The 13,756-nt window shown below is 46.2% G+C and overlaps 1 protein-coding gene across 1 annotated transcript; it reads left to right on the forward strand.

Moving 5' to 3' along the window:
• The first annotated feature begins 3,208 nt into the window (after positions 1-3,208).
• On the forward strand, positions 3,209-12,151 carry LOC122681146 (short palate, lung and nasal epithelium carcinoma-associated protein 2A-like). The gene is made up of 7 exons (XM_043882871.1): positions 3,209-3,356; positions 5,126-5,258; positions 6,512-6,616; positions 7,569-7,721; positions 10,005-10,086; positions 11,132-11,195; positions 12,080-12,151. The coding sequence occupies exons 1-7, from the start codon at positions 3,209-3,211 to the stop codon at positions 12,121-12,123; spliced, it is 729 nt and encodes a 242-aa protein (XP_043738806.1). The 3' UTR covers positions 12,124-12,151.
• Positions 12,152-13,756: the final 1,605 nt, after the last annotated feature.

The raw sequence follows: 13,756 nt of genomic DNA on the forward strand, positions 1-13,756 counted from the left end.
TGGGGCCAACACAAGGTCTGAGCTCACTACATCACATTCAGTCCCCTGGGCTGTGTTCCTGAGTAGGGACAACTCTCTACACAAGGTTTCTGCACAGCCCTCAGCTCTGTGCCCACAACCAGGAGAAGAGGGGCCTCAGATATTTCCAGAACTGGGCACAGTCTGGGAGGGTGGTCTGCTGAAGGGCCCAAGGCTCTGCTGGACAGGGTTCTCCATGTCCCTGGCTTAAGCTTGGGCACCTGCCCTTTGCTTTGATGGTGGGACCAGAGTCAGGGTGAGGAAGGCTAACTCCTGAAACCTCTGGACATACCCCTACATTCTCCTGGCTGCTATCATGTCCAAGACAGGGTTTCAGGTTTCTACCGAGATGCAGGTGGGCAAATGGAGGAGAGAACCCTGGGTGACTAGCGGGTGCTCCCAACCTAACGCCAAGTGGGCATGCATTTGCACTTCTAGGACCGGGTGTTCCGGGTTGACCAGGGCCCAATGGACCAGGCATTACAACCAGTTCAAACAGCAGAGGTCAAGGAATAAACAGGGTATTCAAGTCCAAGGACTCTCTTGCCCCCACCAGCTGGCCTCAATGTGATGTGTGTGAAATGTCCTTCCCTGGGGACCCAAATTCTGGGCCCTGTTATTGTGAGACCTGGGCCAGTCACCTCCTTTCCCTAAACCTCTGTTTCCTCAACCGGAAAGTTGGTCTTTCTGAACCTCCTCATGGAGTTGTCCTGAGCACCAGTTGGGAAAGAGGAACTGCAGTGCCAAGCCCAGGCCCTGACACTTACCTGCCCCGACTGGGAGCTGGGCATCACGGCTAATGAATGCCACTCACTGCTGCCTGCAGAGGACAAAAAAAGCTGGCTTTGTCCTGGGTGTGGTCCGTGATGAGAAACTACCCAACACCAGTCAGTGTGACTCCAGGAGGCCATGACCAGGTGGATGTGGGTCTTGGGAGGACAGGCGGGTGAGAAAAGGAAAGAGGCAGGAAGCCTGAGGGAACCATATCCCCATGGGGTAGCCAGACTCAGGGAGAATAAAAAAACCTGGGAGCAAGAGTCATACAAATGTGCCACATTGATCTTCAAATGAGAGACCAAGGAAATTTCGAATCATGGCTCACAGTCACATCAAGTCACACAGGATGTTGGCGGTCATCTGGTCAAATTACCAAGCATCTCTAAGGATGGGACCCTCACCACCTTATCAGGTAGTGGATGGCCTTATCAGATGCCACAGAGATGCTTGGAGCATTCTAGAGCCAGGTCAGGGTCTTGGGACCCATGTGAGAGGAAAACCCTAGAGGAAAGGGTGGTAACAACTTGCCGAGGGCAGAGAACAAGTGGAAAAGTCTATGATAATGATCTGCTGTGACAGAAGCCAGCAAGAAGCTGCGCTTGGGGAAGATGGGGAGGGACCACCTCAGGTGAGCCATCACAGAGGTTGCGAGGTGATGTCGAGAGCCAGGGACAGCTAGGCAGGCGAGTTCTGCAAAAAGGGAATGGTCTGTGTGGAGGTCAAAGTCAGAAAAAGGGCTGACATCTTTCTGGAACAGAAGGAAGACAGTAAGACCATGGAGGGAGAGGTAGATGAGTTTGGGGTGGCAGTGAACCGCACCACAGGGCCACGATAAGGATGCTGTTTTGAAGCTGAGTGCTTCAACCTCTGGCCACTGCACTGAGAGTAGAGAGGTTGGGGGCAAGTGTGCATAGGAATCCTGCATACGTGAGGGCACGTATGGAGGCAGGGTTTGTTCACTCACAGGAGGAACTGTACTGACTAAATAGAGTAAGCAGACAGAGGAAGGTGGTCCTGAACTGAAAACATTGCCCTAAGGCTGGCTCCACTGTAAGGGATTTTATGGAGAGCACTCAGACATAAGAGAAGGTTTGGGAAGAATGACCTCGCTGGTCACTAACCCTGACTCTGTGGGCCACAATTCTAGCCCCATCTTTGTCCCTATTTACTGGGGGACCTCAAGCTGGTTTCCAAATACTGATAGAATTAGTATCAGTAATTTCCCTCTGAGCCTGCATTTCCAAATCCTGATGGACTTAAGCTGGATGATCACTATGGGTCCTTCTAACAGAACATTCTCCACTTCATTCATTCTCAGTCTTTATCCCGACTTGCAATGGCCGCTGTCTTGGCAGCATGAGAACCTGCTCTTAGTCTTGGCACAAAGTCCTCTCCATATCCACTTATTCCAATTCAATCATCCTGGGTGACCTTTGCTTCGGAAGTCTCTCTGTATTCACTCTGGACAGGGGTTATTTTCATTGGAGTCTCCTTGGATGGCTCCGGACACAGGGCTTGTTTCCGGGGGCAGCCTCCCACCACATCACCATCCAGGAGATATAAGGGCCATCACCACCCAGCAGAATTCAGGAGATTGTGCAGGTGAGCAAGGATTTTGTAAGTATTTTTCTCTAAATCTGTGAATGATGGGTTTTCTACCTATTGTCACTCCAGCTATGGCCTTCAGAAGGCTTTGGGGGCAGGAGGCAGAGGGATTGGTCTAATTCAATTATCTTGACTAGTGTAAACTGAGAAATGGATTCAACCAGAAGTGCCAAACTGACATGAAAATCTCACTCATGATGTGGTGCCCGTTTATGTGTTCATACTTTTATTCAGCAAACTTTATTTTGTTGTACTGAGCAAGGAGCAGGGTTTTTATTATGTGTGGTGAATTCAATAGTGAGATACTTCACAATCCCTCCTCTAAGGGGTGCACAGCCTGATGGAAAAGGCAGCCAAGTCTTCCCTAACTGGTACCCAGGACTTTGGTCATACATTGAAGGCAGCAAGATGATGGAGTGGGGCCCCCTAACCTAGACTCTGGGGAGAGGTCTAGAATGATCTTCCTAGAGGACATGCTATCTTACTGAACTTGTAGAGTCAGTAGGAAGTGACTCAGGTAAAAAATGAAAAGAAGAGGGAAATGTTCCAGGCAGAGGAACCAGCATGTGGTAAAGAGCTCTGACCTGGAGTCAGGCATGATTTTTCAAATAGTAGCTCTTTCATTCACTAGTTGTTTATCTCTGGGCAAGTTGCTCTAACTTTCTGACCTGGGCTGCCCATCTGTAAGAGAGGAAATAATCCAAGCACTGTTTAGTGTAAGAGTCAAAGGTGCTCATCCAAGATCCCGTTTCCCTGTGGATAATTCTCACTCCTGTTCTTCCCATGACTGTCCAGGTGTCAAGACAAGATGTTTCAGCTTTGGAAGCTTGTTCTCTTGTGCGGCCTGCTCGCTGGGACCTCAGCATCTCTTCTTAACAATCATGGCAACAGTTTTCTGAGGACAGTGAATTCTGGTCTTGAGAGCAGACTTGGCATCTTTGACAGTACATCTGAAAGTGAGTTAACAACCAGGACGGTCAGTGGCACTTAGGAGCTTCCCGCTAAATACTATGCCTGTATTACCAAAGGCTGTAGCAGGGACTCTGTTTATGGGTTGTTTACTAAGAGAGGTGACTAGTTGGTTCCTGGGTCATTGTTTATTATTTTTCTAGAAACACGCCAAGATTAGCTGAATATCACTTTACATCTTCAGTTCAGTTCAGTTCAGTCACTCAGTCGTGTCTGACTCTTTGCGACCCCATGAACTGCAGCACGCCAGGCCTTCCTGTCCATCACCAACTCCTGGAGTTTACACAAACTCATGTCCATTGAGTCGGTGATGCCGTCTTCTATCACGGTAAACTTTTCTAATATGTTCATAGGATAAATTCCTAAAAGTGACATTTCAAAAGTTCAAAACTATGCATATTTTAAATTACAGCAGATATTGACAAATAATAATACCCTATGCTAACATTTTCTCCAATAGCCTATGAGATTACCTTTTTTTCTACTTCCCTGACAGCACTGGTTTGAACAACTGAATTTTTTGCCAGTCTCACAGATGAAAGGTTATAATTCATGTCACTTAACTTTTCTCTAATTCTGAAAGAATTCATTATTTTTTTCATATTTTCACATTTTCATAATTATGGCTAATTACTTAAATAGTTTATTTATATTTGTAGCATATTCTTTTGCTGGGCCATTCAATTACTTAGTACTTTGTATTAACTAATTGGAAAAGGATTCCTACCTAGCCTAGGTAGCTTTAAAATTACCTACCTTTCTAGTTAATCACATTTTCTTGTAACTCTGATTTCTTGAAAGAGCTTGGCTTTCTTTTCAATTTCTGGAAACATTCCCACCACCCTGACAAACATGCTTTATAGGAGAAACTAATTTCTGTATATGACTTCATTTTAAACCTCGCCAGGGCTTGGGCAAATGTCAAAGACATAGGAGGGACCCACTTTACAGTTTCAGTGCTGACAAAACTGGGCTCAGAAGCAGAAGTGTCTGGATTATCTATAGGACCAGACGGAGTTTCCGTCTCTATTTGCATCATTATAATTAGGTAGATAATGTCCATTGCAGAGCGAAATTGGAGTACTCTGATTACATATCTTTCCCTGTAGCCTTTTGTGTGTTTTTTTGAGCTAGTTGTTGCCTTCCTGTTTCTCATTTGGATTCTTTCCTACAGGTATATTCTGAACTCTTTTCCAATGTGCCATTCTGCATCTGTCATGTCACTTCCTCTATCAAATCCCTCTTATCTCTGAAAGACCCTCTGTTAGGACTCTCTGTCCTCCTGCTCCTGAATGAATCACTGCTTTCTAGGCCTGTTATCCAGGGCTCCTATTTGCCACTTTAATAATTTGGAGCCATGTTTTTTCTTTGATTCTACATTTTCCATTTCTTATTTTGTTCTCAGTTTATTCTGTTTGTATGAGCATCTCCTTAATCTTCACTACTAGAAGCTGATGTGCAATCAATATCTATTGCCTGCTCAGTGGATTGATTGCTTTGTTGAAATGACGAGCATATATTAGCACGAAGGCAGCACACTAGGCACAAGTTCTCCTAGCTGTGTGACCTTGGCCCGTTTCTTAATCTTTTGATCCTTTAATTCCTCATCTGAAAGTGCAGATAATAGTACCATCTACTTTATGGGGGTGTTACAAGATGAAATAAAATAACCTAGGAAAGTAGTCTCATTAGTACCTGGTGCCTAGGAACTGCTTCTTAAGTTGTGTACTACACTAAACGGAGATTGTTTTTGCAGTTATACTTCAGAGGTTGAAGACTGAATTGGAATCCAGATGTTTGGATGAGGTTGTGGAGGAGACCCAGGAAACTGAGAATTTGTTGGAACAACTCATTTCTAGAATTTTTCAAGAAGTGAACAGTGATACAAGGTGAGTTAATGCTTCACGTTGGGGATTTTTGTTCCCAGAAAAGGGAATATGTATCTTTGGGTAGGTAAGTTTAATATAAAAGAAAGAAAGATGAATAAACCTTGTGTGTTCTTGCAGAGCAGAAGTGGTCTGAGGCCAGCTCTACCAGAGCCTGGGAAAATTAGAGTCAGCTCTGCAGGGCCTGTCCAGCATCTCATGGGTCTGGACCTTCTCATTCTGTGATTTCACATTCAGGATGAAGGTTCTCTTCTCCCTCACCTCTATCTGTTTGCTGATGCCTAAAGTCCCTATAAGACTTTTCTTTTCTGAATATAGCTGAGTATAAAAGTCTGAATGGCCTCAGGAGAGAGAAAACTAGAACTCACACCACACAGGTGGCTCCACACATAACGTCTGGGAGTCAGGCAGTTCTGGGTTCAAAATCTGTCTCTGCATAAAAAGAATGAAATAATGCCATCTGCAACAACCAAAGGATGGACATAGAGATTATCATACTAAATGAAGTGAGTCAGATGGAGGAAAAACAAATACCATATGATGCCACTTATGTATGGAATCTAAAATATGATACAAAAGATTTTATACAAAACAGACTTGTGGACATAAAAAGCAAACGCATGGTTACCAGAAGGGAAAACAATGTGGAGGATAAATTAGGAGTTTCACATTAACATATGCTAAGTTGCTTCAGCCATGTCCAACTCCTTACAACCCTATGGACCATAGCCCACCAGGCTCCTCTGTCCATGGGATTGTGCAGGCAAGGATACTGGAATGGGCTGCCATTTCCTACTCCAGACATTAACATATACACACTATTATATATACAATAAACAACCAACAAGGACCTACTATATATATAGCACAGGGAAATATACTCAGTATTTTGTAATAACCTATAATGGAAAAGAATCTGAAATAAAAATACCTTTATAATTATACATATCTATATCTGAACCACTCTGCTGTCTACCTGAAACTAACACAACATTGTAAAGCAACTATACATCAATTAAAAAAAATTCTGGCTCTGACTCATATTCACCCTTGGCATCTTGAGGGAAATCACAGCTGTCTGATCCTCAGTCTGCCATGCCATCCAATGGAGAGAATCCAACCCCTGAGCAGGGCTCTCATGAAGACCAAAGCAGGTAAAGTCCATGAGGCTCAAAACTCAGCACAACGCTGGCAGAGAAGAGCCCAGCAAAGGTGGTCAGCAGGAGTGACAAGGGTGAACTGTGGTTTTTACACAGGGTGAGAATCAGGAACATCCAGGTCCCGGATATCAAATTTGAAGCGACTTCTGACAACAGCGCTGATGTGACAATCCCCATCACTGCTGACATCACCGTGAACCTGTGAGTAGCCTTAGAATCTGAGGTTTGGAAGAGGCAGTGAGGTATGGCCAATAGGTCTCCAACCTGGTATGAGGCACTTTTCCACCCTGCTGCCTTGGTCTCTCAATCAGTAAAATAAGAAGGCCTTTGCAACTCCTAAATCCTAACCTTTAAATTGTTCTAAGAAACATTGCCCAGAACGAAATCTTTTTTAAAAAATCCTCCATGGGTAAAAAAAAAAATCCTCCATGAAATATATTTCCAAAATCATAAAACTTAATCTAATGATAAAAGTTGAAAATTGAGAAGACATGAACGCTTTTAACCCTTTGGCAAAGTTTCCTCCAGCATCATTTTGTCTCTCAAGATTCTCTTTAAGTGGCAGTGACCAGTATGGGCCATATAGTAGTATACAGGTCATAATGAAGGGCATGTGAAAATTATATGGAAATTGTAATTTCTAAGCATTTTAATTACTTTATAAATAGAAAAAGAAAAGAAAACACAGATTGTAGAAGAGTCTATAAATTAAGTGTACTGTGATTTCATCATTGAACTATCATGAGATCTTGGAATAGTTACTTAACCTCTCTATACCAAACATTTCCTCACACTGAATGTAGAGATAATGATAGTACTTTTCCCTCATGGTACTGCTGTCAAGATTAAAAGGTTTAATCCAGGAGAGATAGTTTTGTGAAATACTAACACAGGGTTTGTACTCAAGAAATGTGAACAATTATTTTTAGTTTATTTATCGGTGTGATACTGTATGGAAATCTCATATTAGCCAAACCCATGTGGCCAGGAGAAGTAATACCTAATGTAAGAATGCAGATTCCATAAAAAATTTACACACTATTGACTTTATCCATAGACATCCCATGCAATGGCCATCTAGAGAGAGAGACTCATGTGGGCAATGTGAAGAGACTTCTCCACCTCTGTTCACTGTGAATCTTCTTCCCTGCAGGCCTCTGTTGGGTGACATTGTTGACCTGGGCCTCAAAGTGGACCTCCAAACTAGTGTCAGCATTGAAACTGATGCCGAGACCGGTGACCCCAAGGCGGTCGTGGGAGAATGCACCAACAACCCAGAAAGCATCTCACTCACGGTGTTGCACAGGTCAGGCCCACACATCTCTGCAGAGCAAGGAATTCCAGAGGAGTTGGGGCCCATAATTTCAGCCCTATTCCTTGCCTGGGAGGGAGCAGAGTATGGTTTAAAAAAAGAAAGAGAGAGAGAGAGAGAGAGTTCAGACTCTGGAGTCAAGCTAGCTTTGCCACTCACTTGTGTCTTTGTAATCAGTTTAGCCTATAGAAGCTTTAGCTATCATATCTGTATACTAAGGTTGGTAATATTACCTAACTCATAGGCTACTATGTTGACTAAATGAGAAAAATGCTAGTGTTTAGCATACTCAGAGAATATTTGGCCAAGCACATACTAAGCTTTCAGTAATAATAATATCCATCTTGATTTTCTGTCTCTTGGTTCTTCCCATTACTAAGGTGGGAGTGTTGACCTCTCAAACCATTTCTGTGAATTTGTGTATTTCACCGTTCAGCTTTATTTGTTTTTGCTTCGTGGTTTTTGAAGCTCTGTTGCGTGCACATTTGGCATTGTTATACCTACTTGAAGAACTGACCTTTCTCTTATTATATAATGTCCCTCAAAAAATAATAATGATAACAGCAATAATAATATACTGTGTTTACCTTCTCGCCTCTAGTTAGGAGTGGGCAAGAAGAGTAATTTCTGCCATGGGCTCTAATTTCAGACTGCCTTAATCATCTTCCACTCAATGGAAGATTCCCAAAATCAGACGTTGAAAAATTAATTCTCTCCATTTAAGTCACTGATCTCCAGTAACCCACAAACTCTAAATCTTAAACTGTGTGCTTGAAAAAGCTGGTTTAGTCCAGGGGTGAGGGTAGAGAGAAAAACACTGATCCTGTTCCTGGCTGGGAGGGGAGAAATGGTGTGGAAGCTGAAGACTGGGGCAGGTTGGCCTTGGCAGGTATCAAGGCTGAGCAATGAGTAGAGGTCAGTCCATCCTGCTCCAAGAAGGGATCTGATCATCACAGATTGCCTAGAACCCCCCAAAAACCAAAGATAAGCTCTGCAGCCTACCATCACTTGGAAAGACTCAAAGTCCAAATGCCTGAGCCCTACTGGACACTGCCTAGCATCTAGCGCCAAGGAAATCATCCAGCCTTCTGGGTCTCAGTGACTGTATCTGTGAAATGGCATTCCACTCTGCTGCTCCAAACCCTCAGGGGGCTTTTCTCTCCACTTTGGGTGGAATCTCAGGCCCTCCCAGGGCCATCTAGGCTCTGCCTGATCTGGGTCCACCCTCATATCACTGTGCTCTCCCCCTTGCCCAATCTGCCTTAGACACGCTAGCTTTTGCTCTGAGGCTCAGATAAACTCCTTCCACTCAAGACCTCTGATGGGCTGCTCTGGCACCTATAACACCTATCCCGCATTTCATCTCAATGTACATTTCATTATTCAGGGTCTAAAACAAGGTCCCTCCTATTTTCTCTTTCCAGATCTACTCTCCCTCTTCTGAATACCTGTGACAAGTTGTCATTACATATTCATTCGTATGTTTACTTCATTTATTCTTCCAGCCAAAAATGTGTGGAGCATCTGCTCCATGCGAGGCAGCCGCCATTCTGAGCCCTGAGGAATTTGTTGGTGACTGCAGGCCAGGACCTTGCTCTCGTGGAGCTTATTCTCTTGAGGGGAAGGCAGACAGGCCTTCAGTCCAGCAGTAACGAGCTCACACGGGGAATTTCAGATGGCAAAGATCCCTGAGGAGTGCAGCACACTTAACAGAATGCAATAATGCAAAGTGTTGCAAAATCCTTCCTTAGGCAAGCAGTCAGGGAGGTGGTGAAAAGCATGCTGAGAGCTGAAGGTAGGAAGGAGCCAGCCTTAGGGAAGCTTGTTTAATATGGGGTTGGCCAAAAAATTTATTTGGGGTTTTCCATAAGATGTTACAGGAAACTCAGAACAAGCATTTTGGCCTCTAACATTTAGGTACCATAATAGGAGCTGTTTGTGCTGTGTTCATTACTGTGCCCCAGTTAGGCTTGGTTTCCAGCATAGTTGGTGTTCTGTAAATATGTGCTGACAAATGAATGGATGGCTAGATGGATGGACGCATAAAAGAATGGATGGATAGATGGAAGGATGAGGTCTCAGAATGGTGATAAGACTCTCATGAGCTACTGGGGTGGGCTGCCGGTCAACCATGGGGTTCTAAGTGATGATCCCTCTGGGTAGAAGTTCAAGTCACCTGACATCGAGGTGCTCCACCATCTTCACCCTCCTCCCGCTGCTCCCACTTGACTGCTCTGCCAACTTCGTCGACCTTTATCAATTTCCTCTCTTCTCCAGACGCTTTAGGCTGCTCAGTGATGCTGTGGACCTTGGAGTCAACCTTGTTAGACAGTTGGTGTCCTCTGTAGTGCACAATGAGGTGAGTCCCCCACTCCTGGGGGTGCAGAGTCAGGATGGTGGGGGCAGGTGTGACATTCCATGGGTGGGCTGCACTCTCTGGGCACCTTCCTTTCTGAGGGGCCAACTTCCCTTTGAGCTGTCAGTTGCTACCTCCCCCCTGCCCCACCCTGCTTTATTCAGACTGACCTGGGGAGAAGAGGAGCCCAACATGAGCTGAAATTACTGGGTCCCACATTTGAAACATTTGCCATATCCATGCCACTGCCAATAGGACTTTTAGCTAATATTTTTCTTATTTCAATACAACTTTACTTAATTTATTTAAATACCAAAACTATATATACCATAGGTCAGATTCCTATGTATCATACAAAACTGTATGTACAATGTGCCCTAAATTCCAAAGATTCTAAATTATTCACTCTAGAAGGGGGCTAGGAATCTGGGTTTATTTATTTTTTTTATTCCTTCAGAAGGCCCTGAGATTTACTGAACTGGAGGGTCACTGCTCAAACTGTGGTCGTCAGACCATCAGCACTGACCTTCCCTGGGCATTTTTTAGGATACAGACTCTTAGGTCCCACTCCAGACCTGCTGCTCATTAATTTGCCTTTTAACAAGATCCTTGGGGAATTGTATGCACACAAAATTGTGAGAAACACTTCTCTACGGTTCCCAGGGCCCCATTTGACCCTTGAGGTTTCAGAGTCCAAAGGACAAGGTTTCTAAGAGGACAGGGATCAGAGATGCTTATGGTCTAGATAATTAAGGTACTGGGATTCTAATGTTCTGAGGTTTTTAGGGTTCCAGTGTCCTCTAGATCTCAGATATGGGCATTCTAGGTTTCCTCTGTTCTAGATTCCTAAGGGTCAGAAGTTCTGAGGCCCCAAGTAGTGAGCATCTCTGCAGATGGTGGGCAGGGTGCTCATAGCAGGTAATAACCAGGCCTCTTCCTTCTCCGTCTCTCCTCTCCCTCCTCACCTCCTGACCTCTTTCTTTCCTTCCCTCTTTCCAATTCTCTCTCTGTGTGTCTCTCTCTTTCCCTGGCTCTGTGTGACCCTCAGCTGTGCCCACGAATCCGTGAACTCCTTGAAAGCCTGGATGCAGAGTGTGTTAAGAAACTCATCGGTAAGTCACAGCCTGGGTAAGCAGGGAGGGGGCTCCCTCTGCAGCCTCACTGGGGATGGTATGCCACTTTATGCCTACAGCACCAGCAGTTCTGGTCAGGGGATCCTGGAGAAGCTGAGGACCCTTCATCCTGAGCAAGTCAGGAGAATGTGGTTGGACGGGTCCCTGCAGACTGAGGGTCTCTGTCAGCCTTTGAGAGCTTCTGCTGCCCTCCTTCCCACTGGCAGAAACTGCTGCCCAGAATGATGTGAGAAAGAGGACAGGCCAGATCTGGGTTCAAACCCTGGATCTGCTACTTAGCAACTGTGCAGTCCTGGTCATCTGGCTCCGCCTCTCTGAGCCTCAGGTTCCTCCCAGGTGAAAGGAGATTTTAAACACGGCTTAGCTGATGAATGGATTTAAAGAAAAAGCAGCAAGAGCCTAATGTCCAGTAGGCACTGGTGATAAATACCGTCCCTTCCCTTTCCCTTCTTATGAGGAGGTGTGGTTTCACCCTCAGCCCATGGTAACTTTCCTTGACCTGAATCTGTAGCATGGCTGGCGTTGCTGGGGCTGTGGGCAACAGACATGGGATGAGTGAAGCATGAGGGTCCTGGAGGCAGTTCTTCTAGAAAATAGCCACAGACCTAGTTCTTTGGGCCATCGCTCTGTGCTTCTTATATACTATCTCACTGGATCCTTGCAATGAACCTGTGGGGATGGGTAGTATTATCATACCCATTTCACAGATGAACTAACTGAGGCTCAGAGAGATGGAGTGATACACAAGAGGTCCCATGGCTGTGAAGTCTGACCTGCTGGAGGGTGGCAGTCACTGGTGTCTGATTTGTATTCAGCTTTCCAGTGCTGGAGCCTGAGAACTGCTACTAATTGTGTTCTTTCAGGTGAGCCTCAGAACACCCAACAGGAAACTGAAGCGCGCAAATGAGGAAAACTGCTGGGATGTCTGCCTGCTGGTGAGGGCTGGGCCCAGGCCCCAGGGCTGAGGGAGACACCCCAGAGGGGACTGTGGAGAAGCAGAAACAAGCTTGGCTTCTCCTCTTTCTCTAGTGGCAGACTGAACCTTGATCTTGGTCACAGACCAAGTCCTGACCCTTAATCACACATGCAGATTGTGCTTGATTCTGCTCGCTGACTGAGCCTGGAACAGTCAGACTGAGCTTTGACTCCAGTCGTTGACTGAGCCCTGACACTGGTCACAGAGAGAGACCAGATCGCATCTCAGTCTGATCCCTGATCCTGATCGTACACTGAGCCCTGAACCCTGGCTCCTCTGGGCCCTGATCAGTCTTTTCACATCGGCCATTGTTGCTAAGGTGAGGGTGGTGGGAGGGTGAGGGGATGGAGGGGGACGGTCAGTGCCAGGTGCCAGAGAAAGAGCCCAAACCACGGGTGCCAGTCCCTCCCCGAGCCTCAGAGCTCGCAGGGTTTGGGGAAAGTACTCCTGCAGCCATGTCTGGCGAACGCAGGAGCAGGTAAGGGTCCCAGGGTGTCCATGCCTCATACCAGGGTCTCCTTCCATATTGGTTCCCGGAACTTGACTGAATCTCTGTTCCACTTTCCTCTGGGATGGTTGGTGCTGCTGGGACGGACCATCCCCCAGGAGTGACAACTGAGCCCAGTCAAAGGACACCTCTCAGATACACATGCTCACAGTTAGGACATCCTATGCTCGTCACCCTCCACCCCCAGCAATAAAAAGCCTTTTCAGCACCTCCTGTATGGTCTGTTGCATTCCTTCCATTGGGATTTTGGGGGATGTGGGATATGTGCAACCAGGTAAGCAGAGGCCTGGATTCGAAGCTCAAGGGAGCTTGGGGATTATCCAGCCTCACCTCCTTGTCTTACAAACAGGAAGACTGAGGCCCAGAATGGGCAAGAAAGTGACCTGAGATGTCACAGAGACAGCCTCAGTCTGCTTCCGCTACAGCACCACCATGATGGGGGGCTGCCTTCCCCAGCACACCTGACCACATGACCTCCTCCCAGCACCCTTCTGCTCTTGTCCCCATTGTACAGATGAGGAAACTGAGGCTCATAGAGGACAAGAGACACATCGAGGTTATAGGGTAGCAAGTGGCAGGACTAGTATTTAAAGCCATGGCTATGGGGTCACTTGCTCAGGGAGGTGATGTCCCATCTCCCAGTACTCAGCCACCTCTCCCCAGCCCCTGCAGGCCCCGCTGTCCTGGCCTTGGTCTCTTCCACCCAGGACTGCTGAGGTCCTTTTGTGGCCCTTCTTCCTCCCCAACATGCATGCCCTCAGTTTCCCCTTTGCCGTGGAGTGGTGGCTCAGACCATAAAGCGTCTGCCTGCAGTTCTGGAGACCTAGGTTCAATTCCTGGGTCAGGAAGATCCTCTGGAGAAGGAAATGGCAACCCACTCCAGTACTCTTCCCTGGAAAATCCCATGGACAGAGGAGCCTGGTAGGCTACTGTCCACGGGGTTGCAAAGAGTCGGACACGACTGAGCGACTTTACTTACTTATTTACTGCTGCATCAGCTCTGCAGAGGACTGACCCAGGCTATCACCTCAGGGACCTTGGGCCTCTCCTTTCCAG

Source organism: Cervus elaphus, chromosome 23, assembly GCF_910594005.1.
Source record: "Cervus elaphus chromosome 23, mCerEla1.1, whole genome shotgun sequence".
In the NCBI taxonomy this organism is placed as follows: domain Eukaryota; kingdom Metazoa; phylum Chordata; class Mammalia; order Artiodactyla; family Cervidae; genus Cervus; species Cervus elaphus.